The sequence below is a fragment of the Neophocaena asiaeorientalis genome, unplaced genomic scaffold (assembly GCF_003031525.2).
Source record: "Neophocaena asiaeorientalis asiaeorientalis breed wild unplaced genomic scaffold, Neophocaena_asiaeorientalis_V1.1 scaffold357, whole genome shotgun sequence".
NCBI classification, from domain to species: Eukaryota; Metazoa; Chordata; class Mammalia; order Artiodactyla; family Phocoenidae; genus Neophocaena; species Neophocaena asiaeorientalis.
Window position 1 is genome coordinate 598,729 of NW_020173270.1, and position 17,730 is coordinate 616,458.

General features: G+C 56.5%; 1 protein-coding gene across 1 annotated transcript in view; it reads right to left on the bottom strand.

Annotated features, from left to right (window-relative positions):
• CARM1 (coactivator associated arginine methyltransferase 1) overlaps positions 1 to 15,905 on the bottom strand; it is a 24,768-nt gene extending 8,863 nt beyond the window's left edge. The window contains exons 1-8 of the mRNA XM_024746002.1: positions 15,870 to 15,905; positions 15,225 to 15,413; positions 14,554 to 14,707; positions 7,687 to 7,812; positions 5,299 to 5,405; positions 4,245 to 4,349; positions 2,271 to 2,381; positions 1,012 to 1,189 (exon numbers count right to left, since the gene is read on the bottom strand). Of these exons, the coding sequence (XP_024601770.1) occupies positions 1,012 to 1,189; positions 2,271 to 2,381; positions 4,245 to 4,349; positions 5,299 to 5,405; positions 7,687 to 7,812; positions 14,554 to 14,707; positions 15,225 to 15,413; positions 15,870 to 15,905 (1,006 nt within the window). The remainder of the gene's footprint in view (positions 1 to 1,011; positions 1,190 to 2,270; positions 2,382 to 4,244; positions 4,350 to 5,298; positions 5,406 to 7,686; positions 7,813 to 14,553; positions 14,708 to 15,224; positions 15,414 to 15,869) is intronic.
• Between the last annotated feature and the right edge of the window lie 1,825 nt (positions 15,906 to 17,730).

A 17,730-nucleotide genomic window follows, 5' to 3' on the forward strand; every position in this document is an offset into this window, starting at 1 on the left:
CCATCCTCAGGGCAGAGCATGAGAGCAGGTCTAGGACAAGCCTTGGGGCAGCCTGGCTTCCCACACACCTGGATTGCAGGACAGAGCTGTGGGGAGTGGCAGCCACCTCCTACCTCCCACCTCTCGGAGTGGAGCCTGAGGCAGGTCCTTCCCCACAGACCAACTCCTCCCCTGCCCTCCATGGGGCCGCAAGTGCACGGACCTCCTGTGCTCTGCCCTGGCGGGGGTCGTCTTATACCGCACGCACACACACACACAGCCCCTTTCCTGTACAGAAATACTCAGAACGTGCCCAGAACTGAGCAGAGAAACGGACACACTGGCAGATGTTCAGGGCCACGCACAGACCAGACCACCAGTGACACAGATGAGCAGGTGTCAACAGTGACCCAATGACCCCAGAGCACAGACAGGCAGGTAGTGACACAGACAGGAGACCACAGCCATCAGCTGCCCCCCAACACACAACAACCCCCATCCCTCTCTCTCTCTCTCTCTCTCTCTCTCACACACACACACACACACACACACCCCATGGTGATGAGTGCAGGAGTCTGTCAGGCTGAGGGCAGGGTCTACAACGCTAGGAATGAAGACGACAGGGCAGTTCCTCGGGGAAGGTGCCGGCCACAGAACGTGTCCTGCTCCGACCACAGCCCAGCCAGACACTGTCCCCCATGGGCCATGAGATGCCAGAGGCAGCCCAGTGGCTCTCTGCGGGCCTGAGGGAAGCCCCTCCGTACCCTGACCGAGCAGACCAGGCAAGTGGACACGTGGCCTCGTTTGGGGCCCAGCCAGCTGAGGTCAGGTCTGGGTAGGGAGTGGGGATGAAGGCCCAGATGCCCTCTGTACCCCAGGCCGCCAGCTCAGGCCAGTGGGGAGCTGAACCACACCCGTGCTGACTAAGCGGCAGCCAGGGGCTCTCTGAAGGGGCCCCCAGGTGCGCACCCCTGGCCTCGGGCCCAGGGAACGCCCACCCAGGCAGTGGCCCGCACCGGCAGGGACACTCACCCCCAGGCCTCAGGTACTTCTTGGCGTGGAGGTAGCTCTCGAGCATGCGCTCGTTGAAGAGCATGTAGCCCATGGGCTCCGAGATGATGATGTCCACCTGCTCGGGGAGCGAGACCTCCTCCACCTTCCCGGGGATGACCACGATGCGGTCCGTGAGGTTGTTACTTTTCACCAAGACCTGAGGACAGGTGAGCCACAGGGGTCACGGGGGTCCTCGCGGGGGAGGGCCTCCGTCCACACTCAGCCACCAGATTCCCCTCTGCCTCCCTGTTGGGTCGCCCCTCCTGCAGCTCCGCAGCCTCCTGATGTCACCTTGGGGACGAGGACAAGTAGGCCTTGCTACAGCCGCCAAAGCTAAACCTGGACACACCTTCCGACCCAGCGATTCCAATGCTAGGAATCTGCCCTACAGACGTAACCTCACACGGAGAGGGGACACGCGTACAGGGGATTCGGTGCAGCGTTTGTGCTACAGACTGAGAAGCAGACTCAGTGTCAGTTACAGCCTGTGTCTCAACACACAATGGTTCATCCAGGCAGAGATGCTCTGCAGCCACTAGAAAGAGTGAGGAAGCTCTTTACATGATGACACAGTCATATCCCAGATGTATCGTAAAGAGAGCAGAGCCAGGTGCAAGACGGTGGCGTGTACATTCGTGTGGGAGCTGGCGGGTGGAGAGGCCCATGGGGGCTCATGGAGCGGCTCTGGGGAGCTTCTACATACGTCTGTCTCCCTCCAGTGGGGGGGATCTAGGTGGTTGGGAGCCAGAGGTCAGGGAGAGAAGCATCCTCACTGTTTACCTTTGTAGCTTTTAGGTTTTAAACTTTGTGAATGAGGGCTTCAGTGCCAAAAAAGCATCAACTGACAAAATGAAATCCTGTTGTCATCCACCTCTCAGGTGGGGCTCAGAGAGGTGGGCGGCTTGCCCCGGGCCGAGATCCCACCCTGGTCTGTGTGACTGCACAGTCCAGCCCCTGAAGCACCAGTCCATCAAGCTCCTGAAGGCCCCAAATCACCCCTGAACCCGGTGGGCCACCATCCTTCATGGAAGGGAGACTACCTCAGGCCCAGCAAGCCCCTCCCCCTGAAACCACTCAGTTTCGGGGACAAGAGACCAAAGTAGAGAATGATATTCCCAGGCTCCACTGGACCCAGGGGTCAGGTCTCCTGGGGGCTCCCAGCAGGGCTGGCTTCCCCAGGCTGGAGCAGGCACAGAGCTGGGGCACGGAGACAGGTTGGGACCCCGAGGGCCACGGACCTCGGCGTGCTGGGCCATGGTGCTGGCTTCCACCGCGTAGATCTTCCTTGCTCCAGCCTGGGCGGCGAAAAACGACAGGATCCCAGAGCCGCAGCCGACGTCAAGAACAATCTGAGGGAGGAGGGGGCAGTGAGGACAAATCAGTGGTAAAGTGACGTGATCGTAAAGGTGTGTGTGTCAGGGGGCGCTCCCTCCCCGCAGACCCACCCACGGAGCACGCTCTCCGGCCTGCGGCCTGCTTCCCCTCTACACGGACAGCTGCCCACGAGGGTGCTTTCTGAGAGCCACAGGAGCCTGCAGTGTGGATCCGAAGGTGGTAGAGTGGGACTTCTAAGGACAGCTAGGATGTTAAGACCAGTACACACTCTCAGACCCGATTCAAGAAGGAATGGTGTGCGCTGTCTATGCAGCACGTGGGAATGAGTGCTCACCAGGTAAGGACACCTCTGAGCCCCGCAGCAGAACCACTGAGACGCAGGGCTGACTGGCCAGGGCCACGCGGTCAGTAGGAGGAGGGCAGCCTCCCACTCCAGGCCCCACAGGGCAACCCTGCAACCTGGGAAGAGCCCCGGGGAAAGCTCCCACTTGGGTGCCCTCTCCAGGGCTGCTGGGCCCCAGAGCACAGGCTCTGGGAGGAGTCCCGGCTAGTGTGCGGTAATCTGTCCCACACTCTGGATTCGTCTGACTGCTTCCGCGCACAAGCGGAATCAGGATAAACGTTTCTGGTGCGCACGCGCTAAAGGAGACCTGCTCTGGGCGTGGTGGTGGGGCACAGGGCGAGCGCCCAGCAGGGGGGCCGGTGCTGTCGGGTGGGAGGGCCTCGGGTGCCTCTCAGAGCTCTGGATGAACTAGGAAATGGATCTGCGTCCTGGGAGAGCTGGAAGAGGCTTTGCTGAAGGGACACTGGCTTCCCGGGCCCCAAACACTGCCCCAATGCTGCCCACGCCAGCCGCCAGGGCATAGGGATGGCCGCTGTGTCGAGGATGACTCCTCCCCAGCCTGTGGGGCTCAGGCCCTGGGACCGGGAGGCTCAGTCACCTGAGGGGATTCTCAGCAATGCTGGGGGAGTGTATCACCAAGGCGCCGGATGACATAGATCCACGTGGATCATGTGGAGAGTCCCCTAGATATGTCGAGAAAACCACAAGCTTTCATGTGGTTAAAAGGGAAAATCAAACTCTAGGCCATGAGAAGAGAACAGAATAAAATTTCACCTCCCAATATATATACTCTGGTCTCTTTTTAATCACGAGTATATAGTTGATCCTTGAACAATGCGGGAGTCAGGGACGACGCCAACCCCACCACCCAGTAGAAAATCCGAGTATAACCATACAGTTGGCCCGCCATATCTACGGGTCTGCAGCCGCAGATTCAACCAACTGTGGATCGTGTAGCACAGTTGATCATATCTATCGAAAACAGGCTGCATATAAGTGGACCAGTGCAGTTCAAACCCATGCTGTTCAAGGGTCAACTGCTCACTACTTGGTAACAGTAAAAAGATTTAAATATATTTTAAATATATTTAGGGAAGTGACTTCACCTAGGGAAGTGACTAGATTACACTACATCCACGTAACTTAACAGTACATGCCAAGACACAACATTAAGTGGGGGAAAAGTATTTTGCAGGAAGCGAATGTAGAATACAGTCCTATTTTGTATATCTGTATTTTAAAAAGATTATAACCCTAAAATATATATGCTGGGGGAAAATTTTGGAAGAAGAGAGCTTTACTGTTGGCAGTGGTCATTCTGGAGGGAAATGACAGAGGCCTTTCACGCCCATCTGATACACACTGGGCTTCTACAAAAAGTAGATTTTGCTTTTGCAATCTGAAAAAGTTAAAGATAAAATCAATGAACAAAGGGGAAAAAAAAAAAATAGAGGCTACTGAGCCAGTGAGGTGGGCACGGAGCCTGAGGGAGAGGGAGGAAGGCAGCAGGGTGGATGCAGCCGGCCCCGCTCACCTTGTCCTTGAAGTCCGTGTGGTTCTGCAGGATTGCACGCTGGTAGGTGCCTGTCCGCACGTAGTCCTGCATCATGTTCTGCTGCTGGGACAGGTAGCCATAAAACTGGAACAGAGACATGCCAATGGCACAGGGCACGCAGCAGACAGACGGCCGAGGCCCTGGCCGACCCTGTGACAGAGGAGGGTCCACTTCGGGCAGAGATCTCCCTGGGGAGGCCACACCCCCTCTGCTGGCCTGGACTCCCCCGGCTACCTGCTCCAGTAGAGGGAGCTGGAAGCTAGAGGCAGCCCCCAGGGAGGACACCACCGCCGTCGCTGTGGCCAAAGGACACAGTTGGTTGATACCTGGTCCTGGAAGCCACCCAGGAGAACTCAGGATATGCCACACGCAGGGTTCTGGGATCAAGGGCCACCTGCCCCATCTTAGGGGCCCCAAAGAAGTGGAGGAGTGGATCAAACAGAACCCTAGAACTCAGAGCGCCAGGCAGGTGAGGTGCTGTGGGGTCTCTTTGTAAGACAACAGGCGATCGGGAGGCAGCGTGGCACCTGGGCAGGGGCACAGGCTTTGGCATCAGGCAGACCTGGCTTCCCATCTTGGCTCTGTTGCATAATAGCTGTGTGACTTGGAGCAAGTCACTTAACCTCTCTGAGCCTCAGTTTTCTCATCTGTAAAATGGGGACAACAATAGTACTTACCTCCTAGAGTTGTTGGGAGGGTTCAAGTACTTCCGTACGTGTCAAAGCGCTGGGGCCAGTGGCTGGCATGCCCTACGTGTTCAGGACATTGTAACTATGCTATCATTACTCAAAATGCCTGTGGACCTGAGCTTCACCTGCACTCAAATCTTTCCAGCAACCCTCGTAGGCAGGCACTGGCATCTCTGTTTCACAGATGAGGAAACTGAGGCCCAGCAAGCGGAGGAAACCTGCCCAAGGTTACTCAGCGAGTAAGGGGCAGAGCCAGGACATGAACCCGGGTGGGCCTGCCCTGTGCCGCATGGCCTCTGGGGGCCACCAGGGGCAGCAGCCTGGCCCAGGCAGTATGTACCCACCTGGAAATACTGCACAGCAGAGGACTCCTCCGTGCGCTCACTGAACACCGACCGCTCCAGGGTGTGGCCCCGGCAGGTTTTCAGGATGTTATAGAAGGAACAGAAATCTGGAAGGGGGAAGCTGGCTCAGGGGTGGCGGGCTCTGTCTAGGCGTGCACCCCAACTTTTCTACCTTGAGCACAAGTGATCTGAAACCGCCTCCCCGACACACACATACACACAAATGTTGAAGTTGAAGGAAAGGAAGAAGGGCAGCCAAGCCTGCCCTTGGTGACTGGCACGGGAGAAGGCAGGTGTCAGGGGCGAGCGTGCTCCACGCGGCTGGCGCTGCTTCGCCAGAGGGCAGCTTGGCCAAAGCCTTCAAAGGATGACCCGGGCATCAAGTCTCTGGGACTCACCCCAGCAGATACCCGTGGGTCCACCCACAGCTCACGGCAGTGTCTGTGGGTGGCAAGTGGACACAGGGACACCACCCCAGTGTCCGGTCAGAGGGGACTGGATGGACCGCAGTGGACACTGAGAAGCACATGACAGAACCAGTCAGCAGGGGTCTGCAGGACCAGGTGTTACGTGGCAAATGAACTATGTTTATGAACACAGACCACTAAATTGCATCAAGAAAAAGAAGCAAACAAAATCATGAAGACAGATAGGATGGTGGGGGCCAGGGGCTGGATTGGAGGGGTGGGAGAGGGGGAGTTAGTGTTTAATGGGAACAGAGTTTCAGTTTAGGAAGATGAAAATGGGGGATGGAGATGCATGGTGGAGATGGCTGCATCTCGTGAATGTGCTTTAATACCTCTGGAACCTGGACACTTGAAAATGGTTGATGGCAAATTTTACGTTAGGCGTATTTTAACACAATTAACTAAAAGACAGGACTTCCCTGGTGGCGCAGTAGTTAAGAATCCGCCTGCCAACACAGGGGACACAGGTTCGATCCCCGATCCGGGAAAATCCCATGTGCCGCGGAGCCACTAAGCCCACGCGCCACAACTACTGAGCCTGCGTGCCACAACTACTGAGCCCTCGCGCCACAACTACTGAGCCCGCACACCTAGAGCCCGTGCTCTGCAACAAGAGAAGCCACTGCAATGAGAAGCCCGCGCACCTCAACGAAGAGCAGCCCCTGCTCACCACAACTAGAGAAAGCCCACGTGAAGCAATGAAGACCCAATGCAGCCAAAAATAAATTAAAAAAAAAACAAAAACACCTAAAAGACAATATCTTAAACATATACAGTTTGGGAAGATAAAACAGTTCTGGAGCTGGATGGTGGTGATGGTTGCACAATGAATATACTTAATACCACTGAAATGTACACTCAGAAAGGGTTATTAACATGGTAGAATTGTTGCTATGTATACTTGACCAGGATTTAAGAAACTGATAGGATTGAAAGGAAAAAAATCAGAATATAACTATCCATGAAGCAGAAAAAGACTAGGCGGATCTAAAACATCAACTCTTAATGACAACCCTGTTTCTGTAACTTATTTTTTTAAACGTTGAATTGGGATTGATTTTGGATAAGGAAGGAAATGGAATGTGGGGCTTCTGGCAGCAGGTGGTCAGCCACCTGGCTGCTTTCTCCCAGCCCGGCCTTCTCTCAGCTCTGAAGCCAGGCCACCTGAGGGCGGGTAGTCCTGAGGGTCTGGGCTGGGGGAGCCTCCTCTCTCCATCGGGGGCACTGAGACAAGTAAGAGGGCTCTGGGGAAGCTGGGGGCAGCCGTGGGCGGGCGGCCTCTCTATCCTGGGCTCTCCTGCCCCAGCCCCTGCGCCGACCACCAGGCCCACTGACTTCGGCTCTGCAGGGACCAAGCCTGGTTGCTGGACCCTTCGAGGGGTCTCCAGCCCAGGGCGGCTCACCACCTCCACTGCTGACCCCCACCCAGAGCCACCAGCAGCACTCGCCTGGGGCTCCACAAGCCCTGCTCGTGTGTCCCCCAGATGGGTCTGCTTAGAACCCTCCAGAGCCTCCTCTGCGCTCGGAACAAAGCTTCTGCCAACCTCAGGACCTTGTCTCACCCCATCCACTGCTGCGGGAGGGCTGGGCCCCTGACCCCCGTGTGACCGGCTCCTCCAAGAGGCCTGGGGTGTGGGCAGGTCAGGACAGGCCTCTCAGAGGAGGGGACATATAAGCAGAGCCCAGAAGGACCCAAAGGAGCCGGCGAAGCCTGGGGCAGAGTCCAGGCAGCGAGCACGTACTCTTACCGTGGACATATTTCTACTTGGGAATATTTCTACTTGGGATGTTGGTGGGGCATTCGCTGGGTCAGATGAATGGGCTTTACCCGGGCTCCAGGCCCCCCGCCCACCACGGCTGAGAGCCTAAGCCCCCTGGCTCTGGGCACTCCGTGTGCTGCTGGGACAGAAGGGAGACGTACCGCTGGGCGTGGCGAACTGGATGAGGACGCTGTTGCAGCCCAGGGTGATGATGAAGGACTGCTTGCCCACACGGCTGCACTCCGTCTCCCGGGACACCGAGCACTTGAACACACAGACGTCTTCATCTGCGAGAGGAGGGAGGCGGACGTGAGCCGCCAGGTCCCGGGGCCACCTTCCCCCCACCCATGGCACCCCAGATTCTTCCAGGGTGCCACAACACCCGCCCCACAAGCGCTGCCATGTGCCCTGCCTGCCCAGCCTACGCTGAGGACGAGGCGGTGGCTGATCAGCATCCCCAGCGGGGACACAGGATGCAGTCTGTCCAGCAGGAGAGGACAGGTGTCCACAGAGCAACCGGGGCTGAGGTGAGGGGACGGGGAGTTGCAAGGCACTGGGGGGCCCAGGGGGCACGTTCCCTCACGGAGCACCTGCTGGTGCCAGCCCCATGTCGCTCCTGGGCACTGAGGTGGGAAGACACAGGGGAGAGAAGGCCAAGCCTGGCAGGGTCAGAGGGTCACAGGAACCCAGCGGGCAGCCCAGGCCTAGCTGAGGGAGTCGGGCCTTCAGCCACCAGCCCCTCTGTGTCACACAGGGGCATCGTCGGCCTTCAGAGCTGAGCAGGGGTGGGCGGGGGTCAAGAAAGAAATGCCAGTGGTGCCTCTGCTTCCTCCCGCTGAGCCCCTTCCTTCTTGCATGTATTGTGAGTGTGGCCACAGGGCCCAGACGGCCTGTGTTCACGCCCCACCTACTCCACTTAGTGTGTCACCAGGGCAGGTCTGAGTCCTCAGTTTTCTCATCTGTCAGGTGGGACTAACGGTGGGGCAGGGGTCAGGCCCAACACACGCATACAGGAAGCACTGCATCCCCGCACCCGCCACTACTACTGTTACCAGTCATTCACTCAACAAGCATGGGGCACCCCACCTCAGCCGAGCCGTGAGACACGGCACGACCAGGAGACAAACCGACCCGAAGCTGTAGCCCTGACGTGGGGCAGCGGAACAGACACCCTGGTCCCACCACGAGGGGACAACAGACAGTGCCAGATCACAGGGCAGTCTGCAAGACAACCTCCCTGGTTGCCTCAAAACGGCCAAAGTCAGGAAAGGCAAAAATTGCTGGGAAGTATTCCAGAGTGAAGGAGGCTAAAGAGACGTGACCATCAAATGCCAGGTGTGGTCCTGGACTGCAGCCTAATGAACACCGTTCAACAGCTACAAAGGCCAAGTGGGGAAATGTGTGGACTGCAGGAGCCATAACTTCAAATGATCTGGATGTGACAGGAGCATTATTCTGCAGAACAACGACGACAAAATATATTTACAGAGAGAAGCATGAGTACAAATATGCAGTGTTCCCAATCACCCTTGTAACAGCCAAAACAATCTTGAAAAAAAAAACCAAAGCTGGAAGACTCACACTCCCCGATTTCAAAACGCACTACGAAGGTATGGTGATCAAAACAGAATAGTATTGGCAAATGGAGAGACATATACATCAATAGAATTAGAGTCCAGAATAAACCCTATGTTTATAGTCAGTTGATTTTTTTGTTTGTTTGTTTTTTATTTTTTGGCCATGCCTCATGTGGGCCATGGCTCACGGGCCCAGCCGCTCCACGGCATGTGGGATTTTCGTTCCCCGACCAGGGATCGAACCCATGCCCCCTGCCTTGGAAGCACAGATTCTTAACCACTGGACCACCAGGGAAGTCCCGTATAGCCCACTGATTTTTAACAAGGGTCCTGAGAACATTCAAGGGGCAGAAAATAGTCTCTTCAACAAATGGTGCTGGGACAGCTGGGTCTCCCTGTACAAGAGAATGAAGCTGGACTCCTACCCTCACACCATATATAAAACCTGACTCAAATTAATCAATGACCTAAACATAAGAGTGAAAACTATAAAACTCCTAGGAGGGGCTTCCCTGGTGGCGCAGTGGTTGAGAGTCCGCCTGCCGATGCAGGGGACACGGGTTCGTAGAGAAAACAGAGGGGTAAATCTCTGAGACCTTGGATTTGGCAATGGATTCCTAGATATGACACCAAAAGCAAGAGTATCAAAAGAAAAACTACATAAACTGGACTTCATCAAAATTATAAACTTTTTGGGGAATTCCCTGGCGGTCCAGTGGTTAGGACTCGGTGCTTTCACTGCCAGGGGCCTAGGTTCGCTCCCTGGTTGGGGAACTAAGATCCTAAGAGCCATGCAGCATGGCCAAAAAAAAAAAAAAAAAAAAATTTTAAATAAACTTTCTGCATCAAAGGACAGTATCAAAAAAGCTAAACGGGGGCTTCCCTGGTGGTGCAGTGGTTGAGAGTCCGCCTGCCGATGCAGGGGACACAGGTTTGTGCCCCGATCCGGGAAGATCCCACATGCCGCTGAGTGGCTGGGTCCGTGAGCCATGGCCGCTGAGCCTGCGCATCCGGAGCCTGTGTTCCGCAATGGGAGAGGTCACAACAGTGAGAGGCCCACATACCACACACACACACAAAAAAGCGAAACGACAACCTACAGAATGGAAGAAGATATTTACAAATCATATACCTGATAAGGATCTACTGTCCAGAATACATAAAGAACTCTTAACAACAAAAATATAACCCAATTCAAAAACGGGCAAAGGACTTGAAGAGATGTTTCTCCAAAGGTATACAAATGACCAGCATGTGAAAAGGTGCACGTCATCATTAGTCATCAGGGACCTGCAACTCAAAACCACAATTAGATACCACTGTACACCCAGCAGGACAGCTGTACTTTTAAACAAAAAAGGGGGAAATAACACGTGTTGGCAAGAAATTGAATCCCTCAGACCCTGCTGGTGGGAACTTAAAATGGTACAGCCGCACAGAATTACCATTTGACTCAGCGATCCCACTCGTTAGGTATATACCCCAAAGAATTGAAAGCTGGTATTCAAATGAATACTTGATGCAAATATTCAAAGTGTTACTATTCAAAACAGCCAAAAAGTAGAAACAACTCAGATGTCCATCAACTGATGACTGGATGAACAAAATGTGATCCATCCATACAATGGGATATCACTCAGCCATAAAAAGAAATAAGGGGGCTTCCCTGGTGGCGCAGTGGTTGAGAGTCTGCCTGCCGATGCAGAGGCCACACCAGTGAGAGGCCCGCATACCACAAAAAAAAAAAAAAAGAAATAAGGGGGCTTCCCTGGTGGCGCAGTGGTTGAAAGTCTCCCTGCCGATGCAGAGGCCACACCAGTGAGAGGCCCGCATACCACAAAAAAAAAAAAAAAAAAAAAAAGAAATAAGGTCCCAACCCACAGATGAGCCTCAGAAACTTTATGCTGAGTGACGGAAGCCAGACATAAAAGCTCACAGGTATATGATCCCATATATATGGAACATCCAGAACGAGTCAGTTCATAGAGACCGAAAGCAAAATTCGTGGTTGCCAGGGGCTGAGGGTGGGAGAATGGGGAATGACTGCTTAATGGAAACAAGGTTTTTCTCTTTGGATGATGAAAATATTTTGGAAATAGAGGTGAGGGTTACCTGATACTGTGAGTGCACCAAATGCAACTCAATTGTTTTATGCTATGTGAATTTTATCTCAATAGAACAAGAAAAATGTTCTGGATGTGAAGGGCCTACGGGTGTCTGCTGGGCCACTTGCTCTCCCCTTGTTTAGTGTGAGCCCTAAGCCTGGGCCACAGCCTGGAGGAGGCTCCTGGGGCCACAGCCTGGGTTTCTGCCAGATGACCTCCCACCTCTGGAGCCAGGTGCCACCTCCTGGAGGGAGGGGGGAGCAGGGCACAGGCAGCCTCCTGACAGCGGGCAGGAGGGAAGAGCGGATTGGGAGGCCAGCCCCGGGCTCACAGCCACGCCACACCCACAGGGGACCCAAGACGAGGTGCTCCCAAGTCCAGCTATAAATGGGTCTCAGGAAGGGACCCGAAACCTTGACGTGGTACCCATGCCCACTCCTGGGGCAGAAAATAAAGCCGATCTGTCAGCTACTCCTGTGTGGCAGCGAGCAGACCAGGGAGGGCCTGTTTACAAAGCAGCCTGGCAACCCGACCAGCTGCCCTAGGCAGCCCCTGCAACCTGGCGCCAGGCAGGCGACCACAGGGACCTGTGGCTAAGGGAAGCTTGGCCGCATCCAGAGGCTCGGGCCAGGGAAGCCAGGGCTAAGGGCAACCTGAACTGTCCCATGGACCACCAAAGCCCATGGTGCCAGCATTTTGTATAAGTCACAGCTATACACCCACAGGCCTGTCCCTGGCACACAGGGGATGCTAGGTAAATATATGACAAACCAAAAAATAATTTTAAAAAGCTGGACCAGGCTCCTACCTCTTTTAAAGTCTCAGGAGAAGTCCAAGCTCTCGGACTGGCAGTCAAGGACCTCCCCTCCCCAGCCCCTTCCCATGGCCACGCTCAGCGCCCCAGTCCCCAGTGGGCAGGGCTCTGCACCTTTGGTCCATCGCTGTTCCCCTCCCCGCCCCCTCACTGGAAGGGGGCCCCCAGGACAGTGGGCAGAAGTGGTGGCGCTGGGCCTATCCCAGCCAGGTGGTGAAGCCTGCCTCCTGGGCCCCGGGGGAGGGGTTCCTGGGAGAGGGCTTCTCCCCCCAGGAAAGGGGCCCGGAGCCCACAGGGCCCAGACCCAGCAGCGGGCATGTGGTGCAAGAGGCAGAACTGGTCTCTGTGCCCTGCCTCCAGAAACGAAGCCAGAAAGCACCACCCTGGTCACACCAGCTGGCACATTCGGGGGCTGTTGCAGGTACGCGGCCCCGGACAGGTGGGGACAGGAAGCGGGAGAGGGGCTGGCAGACTGCCGCGTCGCTCTAACCAGGGGCGACCACAAAGGGGGCTGCAGGCCAGGAGGCTGTGCTGGGATCCCCCCCGCAGCCAGGTAGGGCAGAGCCGGTCTCCCTCTTCCCTGAAGTGATGGGATGGGAGGGCTGAGCGGTGAACAGGCTCCGCAGAGGCTCACCCAAGACGGGCTCTGAACGGTTTGAAACGAACTCGGCCCAAGGAGTATTAGTCATGCCGCAGCCATCACAAACGTGTCCACCCTGCTCCTGGACCCGGCCTGCCACCCCGGGCTGGCCTCCCAGCCACCACACTGCAGTCTGTCCCGCCCAGGCTCTGGGGCCAGGGGACGAGGGGCCGGAATAGCCAGGGACAAATCCACAGGCAATGCAGTGCTCAGGGTGCAGCGGGGGGAGCTAGGAAAACCACCCCACCTGTCTTGCTCCCTGGGGAGCAAGGCCCCTGAATATCCAAGTCACAAACACTGAGCTTCCACAGGCGGCGTGGCCCAGCACCCACCCACTCACACCCTGCTGAGACCACGATGGGGCTGGGAGGCCAGACTGTGAGTAATAACTTCCCAGGTGCCAGGCTCTGTTCCTGCGCTATCCACGGACCCCTCACAGCACCCCTGTATCTACTGCTACCACCCCCACTGGCTCCGATGAGAAAAGGGGGCTCAGACAGGTTAGGTATCTTGCTCAAGGTCACAGGGCAAGGGGCTGAGCCGACTGGCTCCAGGTCTGTGCTCCTAGCCAGTGTGCGCACCACCCCTCTGGGCTTCTTTCTGTAAAGGACCAGAAAATAGATACTTTCAGCTTTTCAGGCCATTTAATCTCTGCTACTGTGACTCAACCCCACTGCAGAAAATATGTAAAGGAACATGGCTATGTGCCAATAAAAGTTTATTACAAACCCGGCAGTGGCGTGAGAGGAGACACCCTCCCCATCCCAGAGGGGGTGAGGAGAGCCGGGCGGCCAGAGTGACGAGGATCCCCAGGTGCTGGGCACTGAGGCCAGGGGCACAGGGGCACTGTGGGAGGCTAGAGATGGCACCTGACCAGCCAGGGAAAGAGATTGGGAACAAATGCTCCAGCGAGAGGAAACAGCATGTGGGAAAGCAGAGAGGAAGGGGGGTGGTAATACGGTGATCTATAATACATATGTTATTTGGTCCTTGTTCCTGGTACAGAGCTCCTAAAACTCTTGGCATTTCCCAAGTGATAAGAGCGATAAAGGTGTTTTTTATGATTCATGTGAAGCCCCCTTCAACCACCCCAGGATATAGGACTTAGAAAGCCATGTGGGGACCAACCAAGTAATTAGAGGGTCGGAACTTTCAGTACCCCCCTCCTCAGCCTCCAAAAAACCCCAAAAGGACAGGGTTCAGGAGAGCTTCTGGGTTGGTGAGCACGTGGAGGTGCTGGGAGGTTGGCGCCCCCGAAAAGGGCACGGAAGCCCTGCACTGCTTCCCACACGCCTCGCCCTGTTCAGCTCTTCCATCTGGCTGTTCCTGAGTTGCATCTTTCTGTATTAACCAGTCATCTAGTAAGTAAACTGTTTTCCTGAGCTCTGCGGTAGCAAATTAATCAAACCTGAGGAAGAGGTCCTAGGAACCTCTGATTTATAGCAGGTTGATGGGAAGCACAGATGACCCAAGCCGAACTTGCAACTGGCGTCTGAAGTGGGGTGTGTACAGTCTTGTAGGACTGAGCCCTCAACCTGTGGGATCTGACACTACCTCCAGGTAGACAGTTTCAGAATCGAGTTGAATTGCCAGACAGCTGACTGGTGTTAGAGAATTGCTGGGTGTGTGGGGACACCTACCCAACACCTGGGGATCAGAAGTGTTCAGTGTGAGTGCTGAGAGCAGGGGACACACACAGGCGCAGTGTTTTTCCTTGCAGGGGCCCAGCAGGGAGAATGGGGGCGACTGGGACTTCCTGGCTGCAGCCCAGAGAGGTTGCAGAGGCTCCCAGGCAAGACGGGCGATTTGTAGGAAGGCTGTGGCGGAGGTGAGAGAGGCCCCGGTGGACCTGGGGCTCAGAAGTCTGGCTCCCCCAGAGCCACGGGCAGTACCCAGAGGGACCCCGTGCCGAGAGAGGGCCAGGGCTGGAGGGCAGCTGCCGTCCCGGCAGGAGACGACGGAGGCTGGGAAGCAGGCGGCTCTCGGGGACAGGCTGCCTGCCCCCAGCCAGCACAGCGCCACCCGATGTCCCTCCCAGTCAGTTCCCTGGACAGCACCGTGGGACCCAGGGCAGCAGAATCTGGCAGACACTGAGGCACGGGGGCTCCCCGGTCCCAGGTCTGAAGGCAGCACCCTGCTTCCCACCCTCACTCCTGGGCCCAAAGCGGGGCCTGGCACCCAGGAGGGCCTCAAAAGAGCTGGCGGCCTCAGGGAGGGGTAGGCATCCTCTCTCAGGGACACTGACCAGAAGACCCCGGGGGATGTGCTAAGCCTCCAGTCATGTCCCAGTCACAGCATCTAATGCGGCTGATTTGCTGTGTTCTCTTCCCTGCTTGCACCCCTCAGTGGTTCCCCAGAGCCCTCTGGAACAAGTCCAAACTCCTTATGGGGCTCGTGAGCCCCTGCTAACACGGACGACCTCGACAGAGCCCCTCCACCGCCCCGTCAAGCCACGCTGACCTCACCACCCTCCAGACCATGGGCAGAAGGCCTTCTCTCCAGCCTCCGTGGCTCCGCAGACCCTCCCTGGCACCCTGCCTCTCTTCCCCTGCATCCCTGTTACCTCCTCCAGGTGGAGGAAGACCAGGAAGGTTCTCCAGCACTTCCTGGACGAGCCCTGATCGTAGGCTGACTCCTTATTGAATCCAGGGCTCTGCACGTCGCTGGTCCAGTGCCCAGCCCAGCACCTGGGGATGCTGACCTGCACGGCGCCCACCCCGGGGCCTGGGGTCAGGGAGACTGGGCCCCTTCCCTACACGCAGGAGGCAGCCAGAATGGGGGTCCACTTGCCCAGGCCGAGGGCGTGTGTGGCCTGGGGAAGGTCACTTAACTACTGGAAGACGCTGGGCACTGGGCAGCCCCACGGTAACCTCTGCCCTCTCTCCCCTTCCCCTTTGCTCTGGAACAAGCAGGGGGTCCTTGAGCCCTTCAGGCTGGACAGACCTGTGTCAGAGGGACCCAGTGGAATAGAGATAAATGCCTGGAGTCAAGCTCTCTCCTCCCGTAGAACCTTCCATCCTCGTGTGAGATGAGAGCGTCTCTTTGCCTCTTGGACAACAGAGAGGTGGAGAGCAAGACAGGAGAGCAGCCACCAGCTCAGGGGGAAAAGAAAAGCAACAAACACAAAAAAGGGCCACATTTCAAGTCCTTGCCTTTCTAGCAGAAAAACTATTACAGCCACAAGCAAGGCATAATTAAAGCTATTTACCTTGGCAGACTTGGGGGTGGGGGGACGCCTGTCCATATGTGAGGTCTTTTATTAAATCACCTCCTACCGCCAAATAAAACACAGGCCGTTCACCTTCCAGAGGAAAATATTCCACAGGAGAGAGGAGGGTTGGGTGAAGAGGAGGACGAGGCATGGAGAAATCAGGGTGCTCTCCTCGGCCCACCCTCTGCTCGGGGCCATCGGCTCACTGGGTGGCTCGGCCTGCAGCCCGCTCGGTGCCAAGCATGGGCACGAGGGTACCGCAGTGAACAAGCCAGCCAGGCCCTGCTTTCCCACGCTCCCGGGCGCCACAGGGAGGCAGGCGACACCAGTGAGAAGGCCAGGTAAGAGGGGCTGGAGGGACTCGGGGGTCTGATACACATCATGCCCTGTGCAATACAGATTACAGGCTGCCTAGGCGGCGACATCCAAGCCGAGCCAGGCCCTGGGGGGATGCAGGGCTCGCCTTCCTCAAGGGGACTCCCGTCTTCCAGAGGCACCAGGCCCCACTGCCCCGCTTCCGCAGCAGGGAAGGCCAGGAGGGCAGTGGTCAAAATGAATGGGCATCCAGGGAGACCTGGGTTCAGGGCCAACGGTGCCGCCCTCCAGATGTGACTGCGGGCCTCAGTTTCCTCATCTGTCCAAAGGTGATCGTGGCACAGCCTGCAGGGTGAGAGGACACAGCCCACTTGGAGGGCCCTACCACCTGCCTTCACCCCGAACCTCAGGAGCCCCATCTGTGCAATGGGGATGAAGTGAGGATAAAACCCTCCCTGCTGTGAGGATTCCATGAGATAAGGGAGGCATTAGTAAGTGTCCTATGCACTGCGTAATCAGGAGCAGCCATGGTTACGGTCTCAGAAGAGAATCCCACCCCGGGGAATCCTAGCCCGACTTGGCCTCCGTCTCTGGCTGTAACCTAAGCCGGCTGCTCCAGTGCTGTCCTCGCAGACGCTCCGAGCAGCTGCTGCCGCACTGCCCAGCCCTGGGGTATTTGAGGACCATGAGGTCACCCTGGGCTCCTCTGGCCTGGCCCTGTCCCGGGGTGAATCCCACTCCCTCCCCCAAGCACCCCGGCGCACTGGGCCAGCCCCCATCTGGGCATCTCTGTCAAAGACTTCTGACCCAGAAGTCCGCTTGCGGGGCCTTATCCTACAGTTCTACTTCTGAATGTCTGCAAAGATACACCTAGATAACAGCACTGTCCAAAGCAGAAGAAAACCTAAAGAGCCACTGAATGAGTGAAAGAAGGTACAGCCAATGGAAAGGCATAGATTTCTGTCTGTAGACGCTGACATGTTAAGATGACCAAGCCGCACTGTTAGGGGCAGATGGTGTAAAATACACACACACCACAGGTGCAAAAATGAGCAGGGGGGCCGGGGAGGGGGAGGGGCCAGGCATGCTGCCTGCCTGGGGCTTGTCTAGAAAGAAACACCACGAAATGACTGCATGGTTTAAACCTGCAGAACCTTGAGCCCAGTGGGTTCCTGGGGAGATGTGTGCACGCAAGCCCGTGTGTGCCTGAAACACCGCGCAGCAAGGGCGTGCCAGAAGACGAGTGGCGGCGCGGGGGGCAGGCCAGGATCAGGCAGGACGAAGAGACGGGCTTTTCATGTTACACCCTCCTGAGCGGTTTGAATTTCTACCACGTTCCTGAAGGATAAGCAGACAAAAGGCAATCGTGACAGCGGGGGAGGCCTGGTGCCCACTCAAGTCGCCTGGGCCCTCTCCGAAATGAGCAGGTCAGACCCTGCTGGTGTGGGGGGAGGGTAGTGGGAATGGCTCTGATCCCTCCTCTGCAGCCTCAGGTCCTGTGACCCAAGTGACCTGTAGGGCTGGAGGATGGAGGACACTGGCT